The sequence below is a fragment of the Sus scrofa genome, chromosome 6 (assembly GCF_054392235.1).
Source record: "Sus scrofa isolate SSC_HxYL_T2T_F1_AM1 chromosome 6, Sscrofa_HxYL_maternal_Yorkshire_Landrace_v2.0, whole genome shotgun sequence".
Classification (NCBI taxonomy): Eukaryota; Metazoa; Chordata; class Mammalia; order Artiodactyla; family Suidae; genus Sus; species Sus scrofa.
Window position 1 is genome coordinate 173,356,497 of NC_139388.1, and position 22,520 is coordinate 173,379,016.

A 22,520-nucleotide genomic window follows, 5' to 3' on the forward strand; every position below is an offset into this window, starting at 1 on the left:
CGCCGGATGACACGGGCTGCGCGGAGGCGGGGCCCCAACCGCGCTGGGCACTACTTGTCCCAGCGGAGGGATCCCGCGCGCGCCGCCGTAGCCTTGACCGTGAAGGGCCGTGACGCCGTCGACGCCGCGCCGGTGGCGCAGCGACGTCGCGGGAGGCGGGGGCGGCGGCGGGGGCGGGAGGGGGAGCGGGTCGGGAAGTAGTTCCGGGTGCGCGGCCCCGGATGTTGGCTGCTCCCGCTGCCGCCGCCGCCGCTCTCGGCGCTGCTCCGGGCCTCGGCCGCTCGCTCCAGGGGCCGCTGGGACCTTCCCCGGGCGTGGGAGACGCACGCAGCGGCCGGGGGCTCGGCCGGGCCGTCCCGGCCTGCGCAGCCTGAGGTGAGCGCCGGTCGTCGGGGCGGCCGGGCCGGGGCGGCGGGTGAGGAGGCGGGGCCGGGGCATCTCCCGGGACGGAGGCAGGGGCTGCCCTCCGCGGGACGCCCTCCGGCTTCTCCGAGCAGCGGCCGCGCCGCGGGGCGGGCGGCGGGCGGGGCGGGGGGCCCGGGCCCGGGCCGAGGCCTGGCGGGCGGCGAGGGCTGGGTGCCTCCCTCCCCCGCGGCGCTTCTCAGCTGCTGCTGCCCCTCAGCCGAGCGGCGGCCGCGCCGCGCCTCCCGCCCCTCCCCCAGGCGGGGCCCGGGGGCGCCAGACGGGGCTCCCGGGGCGTCGCGCCCGCGGGCAGTGGCCGGCTTCTCTCCGTGACCTGCCCGTGGCCTGAGCTGGTCGCTGCCCCCGGCGCGATGCAGCTTCTTTCCTTCAGGCTTCGGGGTGGCTCTCGGGCGGCGAGGCGGCCAGCACCTTGCGTGTCTGGGGTGCCCTTCGGGGTGAGGAGGCCCGTGCGGGGGGCCTGCGTTCCCACCCATCCTGTCGCCGTGTCCTTTGCCGGCACTGGGGCAGAGGCAGCCGTTCCGTGCGGACGTGTTGCTGTCCTGTGTGTGTTGCATCCTGCCCACGTGGTAGGGTGTCTCCCCCTCCCCCCTCCATTTTTGCAGCTGGCGAGGAGGGAGGTGAAAGTGGGGTGGTTTTTCCTCTGCGAGTTCCTTGGCGCGGCGTGGAAGGTGCTAGGGTCAGGGTGCTTTGCTGCGGCGGACTCTTGGTCGGCTGGAACCAGCAAGACTTGTCCTCTGAAACGGGGGCTGGTAGGGTCTTGGTTTCATGGACGTCTTTTCTCCTCTCGCTGCTCCTGGTCTTTTTCCTGCAGACCGAATAGCAAGCTCTAGCTGCTGATGCACTGAGGTGTATAGTTTTCACTTCTCTATTCTACTGTGTGTGTGAGGTTGGCGAAGGTTTTTCTTTTCTGTGTGGCGCAGTCCACGTCTCTGTTGTTCCTAGTTGGATTCCTCTGTGCGCTGAGTTGGGCTGGCTGGGGGGCGGGGGTAGAGGTTGGTGGGCATCTTTAGTGTCTTCTCTTGACATTTACTTTATTTTCTCCTGTTGAGTTTGCCGGCGAAACAAACTGCGTGTCATAGATGTGTTACATGCATAGCGTTTTACTTGCACGGCAGCGCTAAATAGTTTCCCAGAGTCACTTATTTCGTGGGAGCTCGTTTATTGCACGTTCTCACTCTTTCTGTTGAGTAGGATCGCACTTTTTGGTCTTTGGAACGTGCTTTGAGTAGTTTACTTCCTAAATGTCTTTTCCAGGTGAGGGTGTCCATCTTCCTGTGTTTTGCTCTTTGGTGACCATAGATTGCTCCCTTCACAGGGAACCGGCCACAGGAGCAGTGAGAGAAGCCTGTTATTCTTCCTAGACCTTAGCAAATATTTATAGAAAAGCAGTAACTCCTCCCCGTTTTTCTGTCTGGGTGGCAGCTGGAGATGATTGAGGTTTTTTGTCTTTTAGATTTCTGTTTTCTTTTTGTTTTCTTGGAGTTAAGGTGAATCTCGGTCTTGGTTTGGTGCTGCTGAAGATACTGGGGATGTTCTCATGCTTTTATTAGGTATTTTTTGGGTGGGGTTGGGATGTATTTATTTTGGCTCTTTTTGGTTTGTTCGTTTGGGTGAAATGAAAATCTTAATATTTTGAAGTTTAGATTTCAAAGTGGCCAGCATTTCACTTTTTCTTTGTTTTTCATATGCGCATTCTCTTAGGGTATATTCATATATTTTTTCTTTTATCTGGTACAGTTGTTAGTATATTCTCCCTCAGTGTAAAATAGAAATATTTAAACACAGATTTTATCTGCCCTCACTATGCTAAGTATGGGTGGGGCAGTGGAAAGTGGAGAATGTTGTTCCCATACATCCTGAGACATATTTATTAAGTCAGTCTTCATTGTGCACTTCTGCAAAATACTGTGCTTTGTGTAAAGTAGTCTGCACGAAGAGACCCAAGGGATAAAACATGTGGTCTCTTCAAAAGTTTCAGCTTCTTTTGGGGAAACAACGCACAACGTGCATCATTCATAGTTCCAAGAAGCATCGAGCTCGGGGTTGGGATAACGGTGCAGCTAAAGCCTAAGGTATAAATAAGATTTGGAGAAATTGAACTTTTCAGAGGAGAAGGGATGTTTTCCAGGAGAGTGGGGGGGGGGGTACTTGCAAAGACATAGAGGTGGCCATGTACCGAAGACACCATGCGGCGTGACTGGCAGAGGGAAACGGTGTTAGTGAATAACAGTGTAAGTGCGTCTGGGCTTGGTGGGTGGGCCTTGCTGGAGAACCTTGTCAGGGAGACAGGGCTGGGGGACCAGGGTACTGCAGTGGGTTCTAAGGAGATGCGCATTGTTCCCTGAGGAAGGTTTTGTATCACTTGAGTGACTGGAAGCGGGGAGGCTGACTAGAAGGCTCTTGGGGGATGTTAGGAATGAGAAGATGATGGGATAAAATTATCGAAATAAAATAATAGCAGTTATAGCACTATATGCCAGGCATATTATTCTAACCTCTTTGCATGTATTTAACGCATGTATAAAAATCTTCATAGTGAGGTCTTATCATTCCCGTGAAGAAACTGAGTTACACAGAGGTTAAGTAACTTGCCTCAAATCCCTCAGAACCAGGATTTGAACCCAGGCAGTCTTGCCTTTGAGCTTGAGCATTTAATCCTTAAATTATACTGTCCTGTGAAAGAGTGTATAGAATATATAAGAAGATGTATCTTTGAGTAAAAATTAATTTGAACTCAGTGATGATTAAACATGGGCGAAGGAAAGAGAGCAAATTAAACATGAAAGATTCAAGTCTAGAATCCTGGGAGAATGGCTGATAAGGCTTAGGAATTTAGGGAAGTGTCACTGTGAAGGCAAATGAGCTAAGGTGGGTTATGGTCAACATTAGGTTGTATACAATCTATTTTTCAATAAAAGGCAAGCCTTCTGCCACTCCCGATAGCCTTTTCTCCTTGCTAGTTTGGCTCTTTAGTGTTAATCTGAGCCAAACAGAAAAATAGATCCATTCAAAAGAGAAAATGTGGAGTTGCCCGTCGTGGCACAGCAGAAATGAACCTGACTAGGAACCATGAGGACGAAGGTTCAATCTCTGGTCTCGCTCAGTGGGTTAAGGAAGGGAGCCAACGTTGCCGTGAACTGTGGTGTAGATCGTAGGCGAGGCTCAGATCCCACGTTGCTGTGGCTGTGGCTCAGGCCGGCGGCTGTAGCTCTGATTCGACCCCTAGCCTGGGAATCTCCATATGCCGCGGGAGAGGCACTAAAAAGCAAAAAAAAAAAAAAAGGAAAGTGTATAGGAATTATTTTGGCTGAGCCACACCGCTGTTTCCCAGCCTTGATGAAGGTAATCAAGAATTGGCTAGAGTAATCCTGTTACCACTATATGCTGTACATCCTTATCAAATGAAGAGAGGCAATGTGGGTTGTGCACTGGCCAGGGCCATAGACGGTCGTAAAAACATAGGGGTAGATGAGTGTCGGCAGGTTAGTAGCATGGTGGTGAAAGAGCCTTGAGGTTTGCAACAGCGGGTGACATGATCGGCTGGAAGGTAGAGCGTTCTGAGAAGAACCAGGAAGTACATCAGTGCCACCGAAGCCAAGGATGGGAAGGGCAGTGTGGCAGCCAGTGTCGAATATGGTCTTAAAGTTCAGAAGCAATGGTTGTGATGGAAAGACTGGTACACCGGGCCGGGGGTGGGGGGGCTAACTTGTAACCGTGGAATTTTGAAAGGAAGAATGAGAATGGATGCTGGGTTTATTTTCCACAGAAGGCTTTGTAGAACTGTGACGGTCTGGGGTGGTAATTCTTAGTATTTTCTTCAATGCATCCTCCAGTCTCATTCTTGTCCACGTATCACAGCTATTCAAATATCAGAAAACTCATTTTTTTCCTCTAAAAAAAGGAAGAAACTTGTGTTTTAAAGCCCTGATTTTATACCTTGAGGTTCTCTCAAACTTTTCTTGTTATTCTTTTTTAAAACAGTTTTATTGAGATAAAATTCACACACTATACAGTTCACCCATTTAAGTTATGCAGTTACGCAGGTTTTAGTGTAGTCTCCAAATTGGGCAGCCATGGCCGTGGTCGTCATCCCAGAAGAGAAAGTCTGTTCCGTGGTAGTCACTCTCCATTTCCTTCTCATTGCTTGTCCTAGGCACGCGCTCGTGTACTCACGCTCTCCACAGATTTGCCTGCTCTGGACATGTTGTGTAAATGGAATCATGCAAAGTGTGTTCTTTGTGTCTGGCTTTTTTCACCTAGCATAGCCATTACCCATTTTTGTAGTTTGTGTCAGTATCTCATTCTTTTTTCTGGCTGATAGTCCATTGTATGGATCTCCTTCTACTTCACTTACCATTTGACAGACATTTGGGTTTCTCTTTTAGAAACGCTTCCCTGTGTTCACGTTAATTTAATTCTTGCCCTGCCAACTCCATCCCTCAGGACGTTTCATGTATATTATGACCTCTGTTACGCATTCTGCTAGGCATTGGGCATACAGAGATGAGTAAGACATGGCTCTCGAACCTTCGTATGGTGTGTTTGTGGTTTACATGTTTTCTCATATGTTACCTCCTTTGATCACTCAACGAGACTGTGATGTGGGCATGGCGTTTTTTAAGGTGAGCAGTTTGAAGTGTAGATTAGGTGACTTGACCGAAGATTGCACATGCACACTTAAGTCAGTGATGGAGCAATTAGGTCCTCCTAGTCCGTGTCCATTGCTATTTCCACTTCTCTCTGCTGCTACTCTTAACTTAAAGGAGCCTCATGCGAGTTCCTGGAGAATTAAAGAGGTTGGAAAATCAAAATCATCTTACGTAGGGAATCAGTAACTTTTAATATTTGATCTTCAGCACTTAAAATAGGTTTTCCTTACTGCGTTTTGTCATTGCTGATTTAGATAAATCTTTACCTATTTCTGCCTCTCAGACCTTGAGTGGGGGTTAATGTGACCACGATGGCAGTGGTAATGATAACAGCTCATATTTTCCAAGGCTGTGCTCTGCTCAAAAGTACTCTTACTGCTTCACATTTATTAGTCATACAATCCTCATAATAACTCTGAAAGGTAGGTTTTGTTATCAGAAATCTATAGATGAGGAAACAGGCACAGAGAGGTTAAGAAACCTGCCTGAGGGTATGTAGCTAGGGATGGAAAGAGCCAGGATTTGAACCTCTGTCTTTTTAGCACTCGGTGGCTCTTAGTCACTGTGCCGTACTGTTATTTCAAGTAAGAGTGTGGCCAGAGTGTAAAGACTGGATTTTGAATATAGTTGGGGAAACAAACAGCAAATTAGGTTCACACTGCATCCACATGTCTTGTAAATAGGAGTCTGACATTTCGGTGTACAGAGACGTGTTGTTTAGGCATCCAGGTGCCTGTTTGCTGTTTGTCCCTGCTCATAGCCTCTCCACTCGGAAATTGTATTATTTGCAGCGCTCTTCACTGTCAGCTCTGTTAGTGACTTAGCTTTCCACATTGCCGCTATTCAGAACCCTTGGCTTGAGACCGCCGAAGCTTACGCTCACCTCTCCTCAGCCTTCCTGTAACTGTGAATCTTTGTTTTCTGTTTTGAACAGTCAGCCTTTCAGTCCTCGATGGAGGTGCTCTTTACCCCCCCCCCCCCCAAACTCAGAAACCCTCTGTGGCATTTTATAACAACGGTCAAAAAATTCGACCCTCTTCATTGGCACAACTGGATTTTAGTGCACAAGTAACAAGAACCAAAGCACGGTATTTTGGTTAAATAGATTGATTTATACTGAAATTGGAAAAGGCATCTGCTATACAGGATTTTGGATTTAATAGAATTTGTTATAACCAGATCAGCAAAGTATTATTACTGTGGGCCATCTGCTGGGATATGGAAATAGCTTTGTTATATGGAACCAGATGTATTTATATTTATAACACTGGCATTCTACTTATTTTAAGTAACCTTTCGTAGTTAGGTACCTTTGGCTGCTATGACCTTTACTGGATGTATCAGCTGATAATCCGAAAATGCAGTGTCTTTCAAAGTGGTTATTACTTTTCTATGCAATTGATATAACACAACTGAAATGGAGAGCAGATGAGACTCATGGTGTCAAACTTTAGTACTGTAACAAGATAAACTGTATGAATATGATACAAGATAATTAGGATCATATGCAATAAGAATTCTTACTTTTAAGCTTAGTTTCTAATAATTACTAAACCACTCTGATGGCTTTAAGAATTTTACTCTCTAAATCTAAAGCAGTTTCACTTTGGTATAATCAGGTCTACAGTAACACTGCCTTGTCTGACTTATTTCCCGTCATCGGGGTAAAGTTGTCTGGAAAGGGATATAATAAGAGGAACTATCATTAGAAAGTAGTCCTGGAGGACTGTCCTGAGTTGAATGTTAACAGTTTGGAGAGGGGGAAGTCCTAGGATGGGAGTTTTAGAGAGAGTGTAGGAACCTGGCTTGTGGGCTGTCTTTGTTTGGGCTCCCATAACAAAATACCACAGACTGGGTAACTTACATAGACAACAGAAATTTATTGCTCACTCTTCTGGGGGCTGGAGAGTCTAAGACCAAGTGCCAGCGTGGTCACCTTGTGAGGGTCCCTTCCTGGATCATAGCTGGTGCTTTCTTGCTGTGTCCTTACGTAGTGGAAAGGGCAGGGTCCATCTGGAGCCTCTTTGATAAGAGGCTAATCCCATTCGTGAAGGCCTGGCCTCATCTCCTAACAACATCTGTGAGGAGGGGGTTGGGGTTTCAACGTAGGAATATTGGGGGACGTAAACATTTAAACTGTAGCATTGTCTATTTTTTCATTATTTCCAAATAAGTGTAGAGGAAGTCATGGATTCCATGGAAGAGTTGAATGATTATTCTAGGATGACCCTGTGTCTGAAGGAGACCTTACCCGGTAAACTGATTGTAGGTAAAATTTTCACCTAGAGTACAAAGCTAAAATCTGTAAATGCAGTTTACCTAGACGGAGTCCTGTCCGGTGGTACAGTGGTGTCACTGTGATTGGTCTTCTGAATGATTGGTGAAGTGTGGTGCCAGTGTGACCTTATTGAAGATTTTGGAGGTTGGGAATTCCTGTTATGTCACAGCAAGTTAAGGATATGGTGTTGCCACAGCTGTGGCGTGGGTTACAGCTGTGGCTCAGATTCCATTCCTGGCCTGGGAACTTCCATATGCTGTGGGTGCAGTCACAAAAGGAAAAAAAAAAAGGTTTTGGGGATTGGAATTGGCCTTTTCCTAAGTTAGAGACCTGGTCTTATTGTGACACACAAATTTGTGAGAGAATGGATGAGGGGAGGGAGACTGCTGGAACTCATTAATAATTTCAAATTCTGTTTACATACAGAGAGATAGGATTGGGGGGCACAGTAGGGGAGAAATAAGTTATTAAGATGCCAGATTTTGGCGGGTGTGTGCATGGATGCCTATTAAATTATTGAAAAGAACTAAAAAGTTTCTGTGGCTTGGCTGTAGAACTTTGGGAAATTAATTACAGATGCAACAGATAGGCTACAGTCAGGAACAGGTTGACTCTTCTGAAGGGAGATGGAGCAGGCTGTCGTGGCAGAAGATAAATAGTACATGGCATCGGTTTTGGCCAGTGTGGTTGGGTTTGTGAGTCTGTGGCATGCTTCACCTGTCCGCACTGTACAAGGAGCTGCTGGTGGTGTTGTCCCACAGGTGTGTATGTGGGTAGTGATCACTGTCAGAAATAACGTCTTTGCACATCGGGGGAGTCAGGTTTTATGTCTTCTCACAGGCCTGTGTGTTTTGGAAAGATTCCCGCTGAACGTGGGAACAGTGGATGGAGGCCTTTTCTCTGGTCTGTCGCACTGTGGACCCTCACGGAAGTCCTGTCATGTAGGTAAGGCAGGTGCTGTTGACAAATGGAGAATGTGAGATACAAGCCAAGTCCGACCTGGTGTCACTCAGTTACCGAGCGGTGGACCCGCACCCGCGACAGGAGCCTGGGCCCTGCGTTCTGCTGATAGAAGAAATCTGACAGTTTTTATGAAGAAGGTGCTTTGGATTTTTGAGGTAGAAAGTAAAGTTTAAGGACCTCGGAGGACTGGCCCTGGGCTCCTTGGAGCAGAACTTGTCTTGTGATCGTGTCAGACTGGGGACATAAAACTATTGGGAACAATTTTTTCCACTGTTGAATTGGGGTTCATTTCTAGTCATTGGATGTACTTTTACTTGAGCCTGCATTCTTTGTGAATAGTGGTGGTGAGGAGGAGATGGAATCGGAAGGGAAACTTTTAAGGATTACTAAATAGTGGATTTGGTCTTATTTTATGGAAGTGTACATCTGTAAAATGTAGAGATGGAGAAATTGTACCTGGAACATGATTCTACCGAGGGTGCTTGGGTTACTGCTGTAGTGTGAATCTGCTGTCTCTTGCCTAGTGGGTAGGAAGTGTGATAGTATATAAAGAAGTTACACCTCCACAGGAAACCAACAAACAGACTGGAAGACATCACATCGGGTGGTCTTTATTTTCTCTGTCGAACCTGTTTATAGTCCCCAACTTCTTTAGAGTGAGCATATATCATTTTTATAGTCTTCTGTTTTCTAGTTTTTAAACAGTAAATGTTTATATGCTTTTTTTTTTTTTTGCTCAAATGAGAGTTTGGAAAAATGTGAACCATAGCACTTTTAAAGAGTAGTTTAAACACTAGGTGATATCAAAGTATTTTGCTTTTTAGGCAGTTACATTAATCAGTTTGATAAACTATTTTTTATAATCTTATGGGTCAAGTTGTGGGTGTATCATGGTTTGTTTTTTGTTTTATTTCAGACAAAATGCAAGATCCTTAACCCACTGCACCACAAGAGAACTCCTGAATTAAGTGTTTGGGGTTTTTCTTTGCATTAGAAGTTGGTCATTTAGCTCTCCTGATCAGTAAATTAATTTTAGTCCCCCTGAGAAGCAACTTGGTTTACATGTAGTAATTACTTATTAATAAATGACCGAAAAATAGCATTCTGACTTATAGTGAAAACTAGATTTACATATGGTTAAAACTAGGTTTACATATAGTAATTACTTATTAATAAATGACCAAAAAATAGCATTCTGACTTATAGTGAAAACTAAATTTAAGGATCTCCTCATCTGCTTCTGTTTCCTTGGCAGGGATCCGATAAGAAAAATAAAATAAGAAAAATCAAATCGTTAGTGATTCTTTAAGGTAGTTGTTTTAATCCAGGGACATTGGGCTCATTAGTTTCTCTCATTTGTTTGCTCATTGACTCACTGTCTGTCTTGTCCTGGGCACTTTACTAAATGCTGGGGACACAAGTAACTGATAGTGTCCCTGCCAGTAAAGACTATAGCTTTTGGTTTGGGAGAGCAGTCACAGAGATGATAGCCTAGGTATGTGAAGGTATCCCTCCCCCCCCCGTTTTCTAGTTTTTAACTAAAAAGGCAGCATGACTAATTTGTTTGTATGAAGAACTTAATGCTTTTGATGATTTTAAGAGGAGCTGATGACTTCATACTTATTTTTCTGACTGCAAAAGTATTGAAAATCATTAACCTAAAGAATTTGCTTCTCTAAGGAGTATTGCTTACTGAGGTAGATGACGTAGGCATTCGGATTTATATCAGATTTGCTCTGGGGACATAATTAAGAACTCTTGTATTGACTTTTAGGATGGAGATACTGTCTTGCTTTGCCTTGTATCCTCCGTGCAGTTGACCTCTGAGCAACAAGGGTTTGGACTGCACGCGTCCACTTATGCATGGATATTTCCGACAGTGACTACTACAGTACAGTAGTGATTACTGCAGTCCTACATGGTCCATGGTTGGTTGAACCAGCCGATGTGGGGAAACGACAGATAGGGAGGGCCACCTGTACGTCATGCTTGAGTTCACCCCCATCTTTAAGGATCAGCTGTGCCAGTAAACGAAAGGCTATTTCATGTTTAAGCTTACTTTTAAGAACTTTAATATCGATGCATTATATTGTATGAAAAGTTACCTCTTGTCTAGTACATATATACACACAAATATTAAATATATATAGACTTACGGTTTTTCTTAGAATCTTAAGATCTTATTCAGGCCAGTGAGCTGTCCCACTAAAACATTTGATACAGAATTATTGGGCTACTCTTAGAGTACCTGTAGTCACCGATAGCTTTAATTGAGGCAAAAATGTGCTTGTAACTTCATCCCTTTTTCCTAGTCCTTCTCTGTGGAACATTAGAGAACTAGTTTGTCTTCTTTCACAGGATAACCCTTTAAATATTTGAATGTGATTACTCCTTCAGCAGATATTTCTTTAGCACCTGCACATGCAAGATGTGGTCCTAGGCATTGTGAGAGATCCAGAGGTAATTAAGAGGCGTAGTCTGTTTTCAAAGAACTGGAACAGAGAAAGAGCCATGGGTTTATTGAAAAGAGTGGTTTTGCTTGTGATCAGGAAAGCTTCTTGGCAGCAATAACATTTAAATTAGATTAGGGATGGGGCAGTCTGGATGGAACGCATAATCAAAACCTAGGGATGAGGAAGTACAGTGCAGGTTAGAGAGGTAGCAAGAGGCCCAGCTTGACTGTTCCACAGATTCTTCTCAAGGATTTTAAAAATGTTCATTGCTGCATTCTCAGCACCTGGAGGAGTGTTGGCAAATAATAGGGGCTCAGTAAATATACGTTGAATGAATGAGTAAATGGTCACATTTGGGAAATACTGAAATTTTTCTTGCAGAGTCATAAAGTGCTGTAGGATACTGAACACTTTGATAAACCCTTTGGAGGAAAAAAAAAAGTTCCTGACTCAGACTTCTTTGATTATAGAATCTTGCCTATTAAGAGCTCCTTTGAAATCCTTGAGAAGTTACGCTGGGGTCTCTGTGGTAGAGGCGACGCAAGGCCGGAAAGTGTTTTCTTCAAGCTAAACACACCCATTTTCTTCAGTCGTTCTCCCCTTGACCTTCGGCTTCTAAACTCCTCACTCGTCTGGTCTCTCTCCCTGCAAGCATTCGAGCTCGTATGTGTTCTTAAAATGTGGTCCTCAAAACAGAACACAATCCTCCAGTTGTGAGCTCATCAGGGAAGGGGAATGGGACTGCTCCCGTCCTTGATCTGGATACTCTTCTTCTAATGAAGCCTAAGATTGTATTTTCTTTTTAGCAGCTGAGTCACTGCCTTGGCTCATATTCAGTTCTCATATTAATTTACAAGAAGTTCTTTGAGTAGATTCAGAGAGATTTCCTATTAGTAGAGCTAACAAATGAATGTCTGTTTTTTTCTGATTGAGTCTAGGCTGTTTTCTCAGAAGTACTCGTCATTCTTAAGCTTTCTGAAGTCTGAGAAAAAAAAGAAAAAGAATTAATTTACAACACCGGAATTACATGAAAGTCCAATTCAAAACTAAATAAAATTTAATGAATCCCCCTATACCCATCACAAAATCAACCATTATTAAGCTATTTGCCATATGTGACTAAACTGTCTTATTTCTTTTTTCTCTTCTGCCTAAGTATTTTAAAGAAGATCGTAGACATTGTTTTTTTATTTTTTATGGCTGCACGCGTGGCGTATGGAAGTTCCCTGGGCCAGGGATTTAATCTGAGCCACAGCTGCAGCAACACAAGACCCTTTAACCAACTGCACTGGGTTGGGTATTGAACTCGAACCTCTGCGGTGACCCAGACCGCTGCTGTCAGACTCTTAACCCATCGTGCCACAGTGGAAACTCCATAGACATTGTCTTTTTACCTCTGCAAATGTCAGTATGCATCTCTACAAAGGCATTTTCTTACATAACTAAATGCCATTATTGTATCTATCAAAATTAATAGTATTTCCTATTGGTGTTATCTGATATCCAGTTTATAATAAAAATGTCTGTGATTATTTAAAAGTGTCTTTTTACAGTTGGTTTTTAACTGAATCAAGATCCAGACAAAGTCTACACATTGCATTTAGATGTGCTTAGTGTCTCTTCTAACCTAACACAGTCCCCCTTACTTTTCTGGCATGTTTCATTCTGTCTCCTCCTTTCCTACCAAGTTCTGTTACTGTGCCTTTTGAAGTAGGTCTAATAGTTTTCTTCTTTCACAGTAATTTCGCGAACATTTTGAATTATTATGACAAAACATGTACTAGACGTTATGATAGGTAGAAAGGCTGAGGCCCACAATCCTACCTATCTGTGGCAGAGACAGGTGTTTACAGAAGCAAACCAAAACAGATTTATTTGCCTTCCAGGGGGCCCTGCCTTAATTGTATAGCTTTCCATTTATTTTCCTAAAATACGCCGCTCGTGGAATCTTCTTTAGTTGTGTCCTTATCAGGAGCCCACAGTTGACTCCTGCTTGAATCAGTTCAGACGACGCTGTTCTGGGGGGTACGCTCCATTAGCTCCTGCTTGTGCCTGAAGTGGAACTCCCTGAAGCACAAGCATTCCATTTTTTTTTAGACCAAATTTATATTATCCTGTAGAATTTTCATTTCTCAAACAAGGTTGTAGACGTTTTGAGAGCAGAATTCTTTTTCTGTATAATAATGGAAAGCTTTTCGAGCGTCCTGGTACATATGTCAGTGGGCCTGTTACTGCTGCCTGCTACCTTCCCAGAGACATTCAGAGCTTCTGCCAGTTAGAAGCACATCGTCCCGGTCTGAGTCTCTTCTTTTATCCCCAAAGCCTCCTTTAAAAAAAAGCAGTCCCATTCAGTGGTCTAAATCGCAGGCAACAGATACAAGGTTTGCATATTGCCACTTCCCCATTACCATGTCAGTGGCGAACTACTCATTGTTTTTATTTTTTTTTATTTTTTTTACTCATTGTTTTTAGACATGACCTTCTCAGTGTAGCACTTCAGGCGGCTACCACCTATCAAGGATAATTGGCAGGTGATAGAAAACCTTTCTGCTATCCTTGTCCTAAACCAGTAGTTCCTGAATTAAGCTGTAAATCAGAATCACCTGACACTTTTTGTAAGGTTTTTATTTTTTCTATTATTGACTTACATTGTTCTGTCAATTTCTGCTGTACAGCAAAGTGACCCAGTCTTACATATATGTGTATATAATATATGTACACACACGTACATTCTTTTTCTCACATTATCCTCCATCATGTTCTATCACAAGTGATTAGATATAGTTCCCTGTGCTATACGCCAGGATCTCATTGCTTATCCACTCCAGGTGCAATGGTTTGCATCTACTAACCCCAGACTCCCAGTCCATCCCACTCCCTCGTCCTCCCCCTTGGCAACCACAAATCTGTTCTCCAAGTCCATGAGTTTGTAGAATCACCTGATAACTTGTAATTAGTAGATTCCCTAGATTTCACCCTAGACTCTTGAATCAGGATTTCCAGGAATGGGATAGAAATGTTTCTTGTAAAGTTGGCAGTGGTTTGTAGACGGCTTTAGGGACTAGACAGGTAGTTCATATTTTGTTAAATAGCTCTAGCAGTGGCGACTATACCTGCCCATCTCTTTGGTATCTCATTCCTCTGACAATCAATGTTTTGATATGTTCAATTTACACTTCAGGGATATGATAGGCTCTCTCGCTTTGAATTACACCAGGCAAAGCACATGAATCAAATGCCCAAGATAAAGATATGAGATCCAGAGAGGTGGCATCGTGGTTTTCTAAATATAACAGCTTAAATTTAAAACCTCAGAACCCTTCAGCCCTCTGTAGCTTACTCTTTCTCTGGTGAACACCTTTAAAAATTTGAAATGGAAGAACTCAACATTTTTGGAGTAAACAGTCTTGAATTTTTCTTATTTCATGTATATTCATTAGAGACGATTTGAACATATACTGTGATTTAACTTCAAACACCATTGTCAGATTTTCCATGAAAGTAAATCTGCAAATCGGGAAAACGTTCTTTATTAGACCACATGATTTGATTTTTGGACTGGAAATCGTGGTTAGGTTATTGGGCAAAGTAGAGATTGATGTTTCAGAATTATCCAGTGAGTTGATGACAGACCCAGAAATAGAATCCTGTGCTGTTTGCTTGGGTTCTGATTTGGTTTGAAGAGGGTGGCCTGTGACCTCTTTACGTATATTGCAGGAAGTAAGTAAGGTTTGGGGTTTGGAAGAAGTTAAGAGCTCTGCGATGCTTGGCCAGGAACCTCCCTCTCCCTCATTTACTACCTGTTTTACTGACACCAGTCCTAAACCATGGAAGGTGAAGGAACAGCAACTGACTTAAACTCCGACTCTTAAAAACCGTAGAAAGCTGAAGCTGATTGTTAGTTGGCGTGCTTTTTTTCATCTTCTGTTATTAGAGAATAAGACTTGTCCCTAGTCATGTTTGTAAAAGAGCGGGTTATAGCCTAACTTGTTGATTTATAGATGCGGGGGCATGGTTTCGTGTCGAATTTTTTCAGGGTGTATACAGGGTTGTATACATAAGTGTATCTTCATTAAACACGGTTAGTTAATAAACAATATGCTTTTGAAATGATGGAGCCCATCAGAAAACAAACTTTCCTGAACTACTAATGGTTCAAGGGGTTATAGATTTCAAAATAATTGTTATAATAGAGTTGCTTTCTGGTGACACCATTATTTTTAACCTCCCCTTCCTTTTCCAGTTTTTAGGGTGGGGCTGGCTCTTGCGGCACTGGTGAGCAAAGAAGCAGAAACTTAACAGAACAAGAGAATATTTGTGTGCGATGGTTCTTAAGCTTGCTCTTAAAAAAAAAAAAAAAAAAAGGAACCCTCCCCCAGCCCCATTGAGATATAATTTACATACCATACAATTCACCTATTTAAAATATTAAATTCAGAGTTCACATCGTGGCTCAGTGAGTTAAGAACCAGATGTAGTGTCTGTGAGGATGTGGGTTTAATCCCTGGCTTTGATTAGTGTGTTCAGGATCCAGCACTGTTGCAAGCTGCAGCATAGGTCACAGATGTGGCCAGGATCCGATGTGGGCCTGCAGCTGCAGCTCTGATTCAACCCCTGCCCCGGGAACTTCCATGCGTGTACCGCAGATGCAGCCCTAAAGAGAGAGAAAAAGAAAGTATACATGTGTGTATGTGTATATAAAAATTCAGTTTTTAACAAACATATCCATAGGGTTGTGAAATCACTGCTGCAGTCTAATTATAGAATGTTTTCCTCTCCCTCGGGGAAAAAAACACCTCACACTCATTAGCAATCAGTCCACTTTACCTGCCCCACCCAGCCCTAAGAAACTACTAATCTAATCAAACTACAATCTGTGATCGAACCCTTAATATGTTTGTTTTGGACATTTGATATAAGTGGAATCATGAATGTATAGTCTTGTTATTAGCTTCTTTCACTTAGCATGTGTTCAAGGGTCGCATATGTTACAGCATGTACCATTTCTTTTTATGGCCAAATATTCTGCTATATGGTTATAACATCTTATCCATTCATCAGTTGCTGGGCTTTTGGATGTTTCCACTGTTTTGCTGTTATGATATAATGCTACTGTGAACATTCATGTACAGATTTTTCTGCCGAAGTATGTTTTCATCTCTTGGGTATCTTCCCTGGGAGTGGAATGGCTGTGTCATATGGTCACCCTGTGTTTAACCTTTTGACAGACTGCCGAACTGTTTTCCAGAGCGGCTGCGTTATTTTACATGTCTGCTCCACATTTTTGTAATCTTTGTTTTTGTGTCTTTTTGATTATAGCCATCCTAACTGGTGTGAAGTGGTATCTCATTGTGGTTTCGTTTGCATTTCCCAATGGCTAGTGATGTTGAGCATCTTCTCCTATCTTAATTGGGCATTTTGATAGCTCCTCTGTAGAAATGTCTGTTCAAATGTCCGCTTTTTTTTTTTTTTTTCTTCAGTCCAGTGCTCTGCTTCTGAGCTATAGTGCCAAATCTTTGCCCATTTTTAAGTTGGGTTGTCTTTTTATTATTGAGTTGTAAGGGTCTGTTATGTACTGTGGATACCTAACTTCCTCTTCTAAGTGTGGATTGGTTCTGCGTACTTCCTTGGAGGCGGAGAGAAGTCATGTATACAAAGACTGTATTAAAAAGATCTGATGAGTTTTCAGTTCAATCTTAGTTGTCCTTCTTTTAGGTTTACTCTCTTTTTTCCAGCCCTCGAGGGACCTGATTTATTCATTCATTGAACAAATATGACTGCAGGCTATGTACCACGATTTGGGGGTATAACAGAGAATGAAACAGACTTTTATCTGCCTCCTAGTGGGGTAGAGAAAGTAAAACAAAAGTCCTATCAGGTCATATCGATGAAGACGAGACCTGTGAAGAATAACGCAGTGTAGTGGCCTTAGTGTGGTGGGTTTCCTAACAAATCCTTCGCCTTTCCTGATCTGTTCCTCTCTGCTCTGTTTGACCTTATCGCACTTTCCCTTTATTTTCATTTTATATTGTTTGTAGCTAAACTTTTATTTCACTCTCCTAATTCTTAACACCCTTGCAGTCTAAATTTTTGTTCTCACTAGTCCCCAAAACGCAGCCTCTGTAGTATTAACGATCTTCTACAGGCCAGTATTAGTGGTACATATGTACAACAGAATATTACTGTCATAGAAAAGAGTGAAATAATGCCATTTGCAGCAACTAGAGATTCCCATACTGAGTGAAGTCAGAAAGAGAAAGGCACATACCATGTGATATCACTTATATGTGGAATCTAAAATATGGCACAAATGAACCTTTCTACGAAGCAGAAGCGAAAAGAGTACAGACTTGTGGTTGCCAAGGGGAAGAGGGGAGGGAGAGGGATGGACTGGGAGTTTGGGGTTAGTAGATGCAGACTGTTAGATTTAGAAAGGATAAACAGGAAGGGCCTACTCTACAGCACAGGAAATTAATATTCAGTCTCCTGGGATGGGTCATGGTGGAAAGAATATAAAAAACAATGTATAAATATGTATAACTGGGAGTTCCCGTCGTGGCGCAGTGGTTAACGAATCCGACTAGGAACCGTGAGGTTGCGGGTTCGGTCCCTGCCCTTGCTCAGTGGGTTAACGATCCGGCGTTGCCTTGAGCTGTGGTGTAGGTTGCAGACGTGGCTCGGATCCCGCGTTGCTGTGGCTCTGGCGTGGGCCGGTGGCTACAGCTCCGATTCAACCCCTGGCCTGGGAACCTCCATATGCCACGGGAGCAGCCCAAGAAATAGCAACAACAACAACAACAACAAAAAGACAAAAAAAAAAAAAAATATATATATATATATATATATATAACTGGGTAACTTTGTTATACAGCAGAAATTGGTACAACTTTGTAAGTAAACTATAATAAAAAATTTAAAAAATAACCAATATTATTTTTTCAGTTTATATCCATCCTAATCTGTAACACTATTGCCTTTCTCCCCATTAAATCACTTCTTGCTCTCTCCAGTATAATTTTCTCAAGTTTTTTTTACATTAAAAAAATTTTTTTAAACTGGTTTCTCTTCTCTAAATCTATAAGAGTTCTCCAAATTTAGGTTCTGGTTTCTCTTCTTCCTCTAACATTTCTGTGGTGAATTGATCATTCTCACATGATTTTAATTGCTTTCTGAGAGCATGTGGCTCTGAGTTCTCACTTTTTAGCTCTAGCTGCACCATTGCCTTCAGGTTTAACTGGTGGAACTGAGATGAACAGCTGATTGCTACTTACTCAGCAGGATTCTTTTCCCTTTACGCCTTCCTCTGGCAGATTTTTCCTGTTTAGGCTGATTAAGGCACAGGTTATTTCCATGACTGCTTTAATGATTACCTGTGACTACTGGTATAACAATTTACAATGTTCAGTTAAGTAATCTGATTTAGAGCGGTTGTTCCTTCCTGGATGCTAGTAAATTTTTTTCTTTCAAGTCTTTTGAAAGATAGAGCTGAATTCAGAAGTAAGAAAAAGGAGTCATCTCTTAGTGGTATAGTATTTCTTTTCAACAAACTTAATTCTTTTATCTGGTATGATGGTGCTCTCATTCAGGCTACTGTCATAGTAACAGAGGCATGGATTTTCTCTTTGGTATAGAGAGGCAAATTAAACTTTACAGAGGTTAATGATATACCCAGGGTCACAGTTGGGTTTCCAGTCAGGGTCTTGACTCAAGGTTACGAGTGTTGCAAGTTCTTTGTAAACTGTGAAGTATTGTGTCTCTGTGTAGAGGGAGAGAGGAGAGAAGCACTCACGAGAATTGCTTGGGAGCTTTTTCAAAATACTTGGTCCCATTTCACCTTCTCCCAAGTAATGTATTGTTATATAGCTGTTAGGTTTGTTGAACATCTGCTTCCTAAAAGTGAATAGTTGGTAGCTCAGTTTAATGGATACTTGAAGACTCTGCTTTTACATTAAAAAGAGTTCCATGTTCTCTTCGTGGTGGGACGTGATCAAGCAGTTTCTCTTGGAGCATACCCATCAGTGAGTGACTGGCTTTTACTTCCCACACTCGGGTTGTGCCATTCTGCACAAAGGTTTTTGGCATATTGATTTTCAGAGGATTCGCAGAGGATGCTACTAGGTGCTGTTGGCACGAACTTAAACTGTATAAGTTTTGGATGTGATTGAATTAATGTAATTGTTTAACTGAGGTTGGCTTCAGAAATGTGAGTTTGTAGTTTGGAGGACGCTTTGAGATTTTCCCTATTTCACTGTGAACTTTAGCCTTCTTTTGTGAGTGTTCCATGTTGCTGGCCATTTGCCTCTGTAGGCATATTCTTTCAGTTAAACAGCCTGAGATTCAAGATACCATTTAGGAGCAACAGTCTTAAGTTAAAAACGAGAAAACTGAAACTAAGGCATTGAGGGCACAGTAGATTAGAGAGAGATCCAGGAGCTGGAGTTGGTAGTAAAAATTCACGTAGCATAAAAATCACCATTTTAAACTGTAAACGTTGGTGGTTTTATATGGAAGGTTTTTGTTTTTTTTTCTTTTTCCTTTTTATGGCTGCACCTACTGCGTATGGCCGTTCCTGGGTCATGGGTTGAGTTGGAGCTGCAGCTGTGGCCTCTGCCACAGCAGCACCAGATCCAAGCCACATCTGCGACCTATGCCACAGCTTGAAGCCATCCTTAATCCACTGAGCGAGGCCAGGGATTGAACCCACGTCCTCACAGAGACAGCACTGAGTGCTTAACCTGTTGAGCAACAATGGGAACTCCATAGTAAAGGTTTTCATTCATAAAATTGTGCAACTATCACCACAATGTTATTTTAGAATATTTTTATTGTTCCAAACAGAAACCTGTTAGTAAGCCTGCCTACCTTCCTCCCTTCTCCTATTCCCCCATCTCCTGGCAACTAATATACTTTACATCTCTAGGATTTACCTATTCTGGAAATGTGTAAATGGACTCATGCAATAAGTGGCCTTTTGTGTCTGTTTTATTTCACTTAGCATAAGGCTCTCAGGGTTCATCCATGTTGTAGCCTGTAGCAGTACTTCATTCCTTTTTATGACTAAGTAATATTCTGTTGTACATTATATGAATATTTTAGATATGCCATGTTTTGTTTATCTGTTCATTAATGGTCATATGGGTTTACTCCCACTTTTTTTTTTTTTTTTTTTTGGTCTTTTCTGGGGCCGCTCCCTTGACATATGGAGGTTCCCAGGCTAGGGGTCTAATTGGAGCTGCAGCTGCCGGCCTACACCAGAGCCACAACCACGTGGGATCCAAGTCGAGTCTACGACCTACACCGCAGCTCACTGCAATGCCGGATCCTTAACCCACCGAGCAAGGCCAGGGATCGAACCTGCAACCTCATGGTTCCTAGTCAGATTCGTTAACCACTGCGCCACGACGGGAACTCCTATTCCCACTTTTTAGATTTATAAGTAATGCTGCTGTGAACATCGTGTGCAAGTTTCAGTGTGAACATGTTTTAAGTTCTCTTGGGTATGTGTATGTATGTGTGTTCTAAAGAGGATTTTATATATGTATATATATTTGATCTCTCTCTATATACATTTTTATATAGAAACACACACACATACTCCTAAGAGTAGACTTGTTGGATCATAGGGTAGCTTTTGTAGAAATTACCTTTGTTTTTAAAGCTGATGTTGTTGACTGCTGTCAAATGTGGTTTAAGTTTAAAAGCCAAATGGGCTAACTTTCCACATTCTCTTTCCCTACCCACCCAGTCTAGACAGTCGGTCTGATGTCTTCGTTGTTAGAGTCAGCAGAGCAGACACACCAGCATAACTACCTTGTAGAATCCTGGATGTGGAGTCCTGGAATCAGCTCCGCCCACTAACCAAGTTACTTACCTCTCTGGTGAGGAGTGGGCTAAGAGCCCAGGCATGTTTAGAGAAGTCACTCCTCTTAGAAATCAGGCGTTAGAAAGAAGTGTTCGGCTCTACCAAAGGAAAAGAAAGGAGTTAGGCTAGAAACCTGAAAGCCATTCTTAAATAAGAGGCTGTGCCCTTTTATCAAGTTAGGAAATACATGAAAGAAAGATGACGAGTTCAGCTTTGGACGTGGCAATTTGGGGGTTTTCAGGAGGACGGGAGATATTTCTGGAGAACGCAGATCAGGAGGTAGATCCCTGTGAGAGAGGGAGATTTGAGATACTTCAGCTGTTTACAGGCATTTGAAATACAGGAGTTGATAAATCACCCATAAAGTAAAAAAAAAAAAAGAGGAACGTGTCTAGTAATTCCCATATCGGAACGCTTTGAGGTTTTTGATTCTGCCAACTGAAATGTTTATCAGCTGTATCTTATTCTGAGCAGCTTGTTCCTTTTGGGTTTTGTGATTTTTGATTGTGAATTGATTTACTTTCGGACTTTATACTTGGGAATGTTTCCAGGCCTAGATCACAGGCAGCTTCCCCAGAGAGGATTTGCATTTGCTTCTGTCAAGTTTGGATGTGGGATGGTACCATTCTAGGACTACCCTAAACAGCATTCTAAGTACGAAGCTTTTAAAACCATAATCTTGAGTGAGGGGCAGCTTATGGTTGCGAGTATCGGGGGAGATCCTGTTGAGCTGCTGTCGTCGTCCCCCGGTCCTTACCAGCGCCAAGTGCCAAGGTTAAGACGTTTTCCTTGCAGTTTTCCTGGGTCACACCTGGACTTTGCCTCTTGTACCTTGAGCCCTAATAGACCTTGGAATCACAGGCTGAAATTCATAGGGTTGGCAAAACGCCCTGAAGGTGAATCAAAGCTGCTTTTAGTACCCAGCATACTTCTTTAGTATCTTTCACTTAGTGTTTGTTTGTTTGTTTGTTTGTTTTTGGGCCATGCCCCTGTGTGGCATGCAGAAGTTCCCAGGCTAGGTATGGGACACATGCCACAGAAGCAACCCGAACAGCAGTAGTGACGACACTGGATCCTTAGCTTGCTGTGCCATTGGTGAACTCCTTCTTTTACTTGGTTTCTAGCCTTGATCATGCTTTCTTTTCTTTCAGGTTATTGATTAACTTATAAGGATTAAAAAAGTCTATCCTGTGTTTCTTATTGTTAGTGGGCATGTCGATCAGCCTGTCTTCTGTCAGAAGTAGAAGTGTCTGTCTCTGTTCAGTGCATGCAAGGACAAGTAGATGCAGGGAATTCAGTCAGCCTCTAAATTAAAGTTATAAACTTGGGACGACATTCAGTGTTTTGTTTGGCCCACATAGTATTTAGAAAATAAAAGTCAGGACATTTCAGGGAGTCCCTGTCATGGCTTAGTGGTTAATGAACCCGACTAGTATCCATGAGGACGAGGGTTCGATCCCTGGCCTCACTTAGTGGGTTAAGGATCTGGCGTTGCTGTGAGCTGTGGGGTAGGTCACAGATGCACTGGGATCTTGTGTTGCTGTGGTATAGGCCAGCAGCTACAGCTCCGATTCGACCCCTAGCCTGGGCACTTCCATATGCTGCGGGTGCGGCCCTAAAGAGTCAAAAGACCAAAATAAATAAATAAATAAATAAATAAATGAAATAAAATAAAAATATCCAGCTTTTGGAGTTCCCTTGTGGCACAACAGGTTAAGGACCCAGTGTGGTCAGTGCAGTGGCTCAGATAGCTCCTGTGGCTTGGGATTGATCCCTGGCCCCCACTGGCCCCAGAACTTCAAAAAAAAAAAAAAAAAGATTTCAAATAAAATTTTGGATATTATTTTCCTTGAAAAATGAGACGTTCTTGATAGGCGTGTGGTCCTGCTCAG

At 43.0% G+C, this 22,520-nt stretch overlaps 1 protein-coding gene across 17 annotated transcripts in view; it reads left to right on the forward strand.

Moving 5' to 3' along the window:
* The first annotated feature begins 220 nt into the window (after positions 1-220).
* FOXJ3 (forkhead box J3) overlaps positions 221-22,520 on the forward strand; it is a 140,577-nt gene continuing 118,277 nt past the window's right edge. For 3 of the 17 annotated variants that reach the window (XM_021096929.2, XM_021096935.2, XM_084965479.1), the window contains exon 1: positions 221-375. Coding sequence is in view for 3 of the 17 variants with exons in the window: in XM_021096927.2 (XP_020952586.1) it covers positions 18,209-18,290 (82 nt within the window). In the remaining 14 variants the exon portion in view is untranslated. Of the gene's footprint in view, positions 376-652; positions 858-1,042; positions 2,655-14,773; positions 16,703-18,182; positions 18,291-19,916; positions 20,069-22,520 lie in introns of those variants that run through there. The other 14 variants (XM_021096927.2, XM_021096934.2, XM_021096928.2 and 11 more) reach the window with 10 other exon arrangements.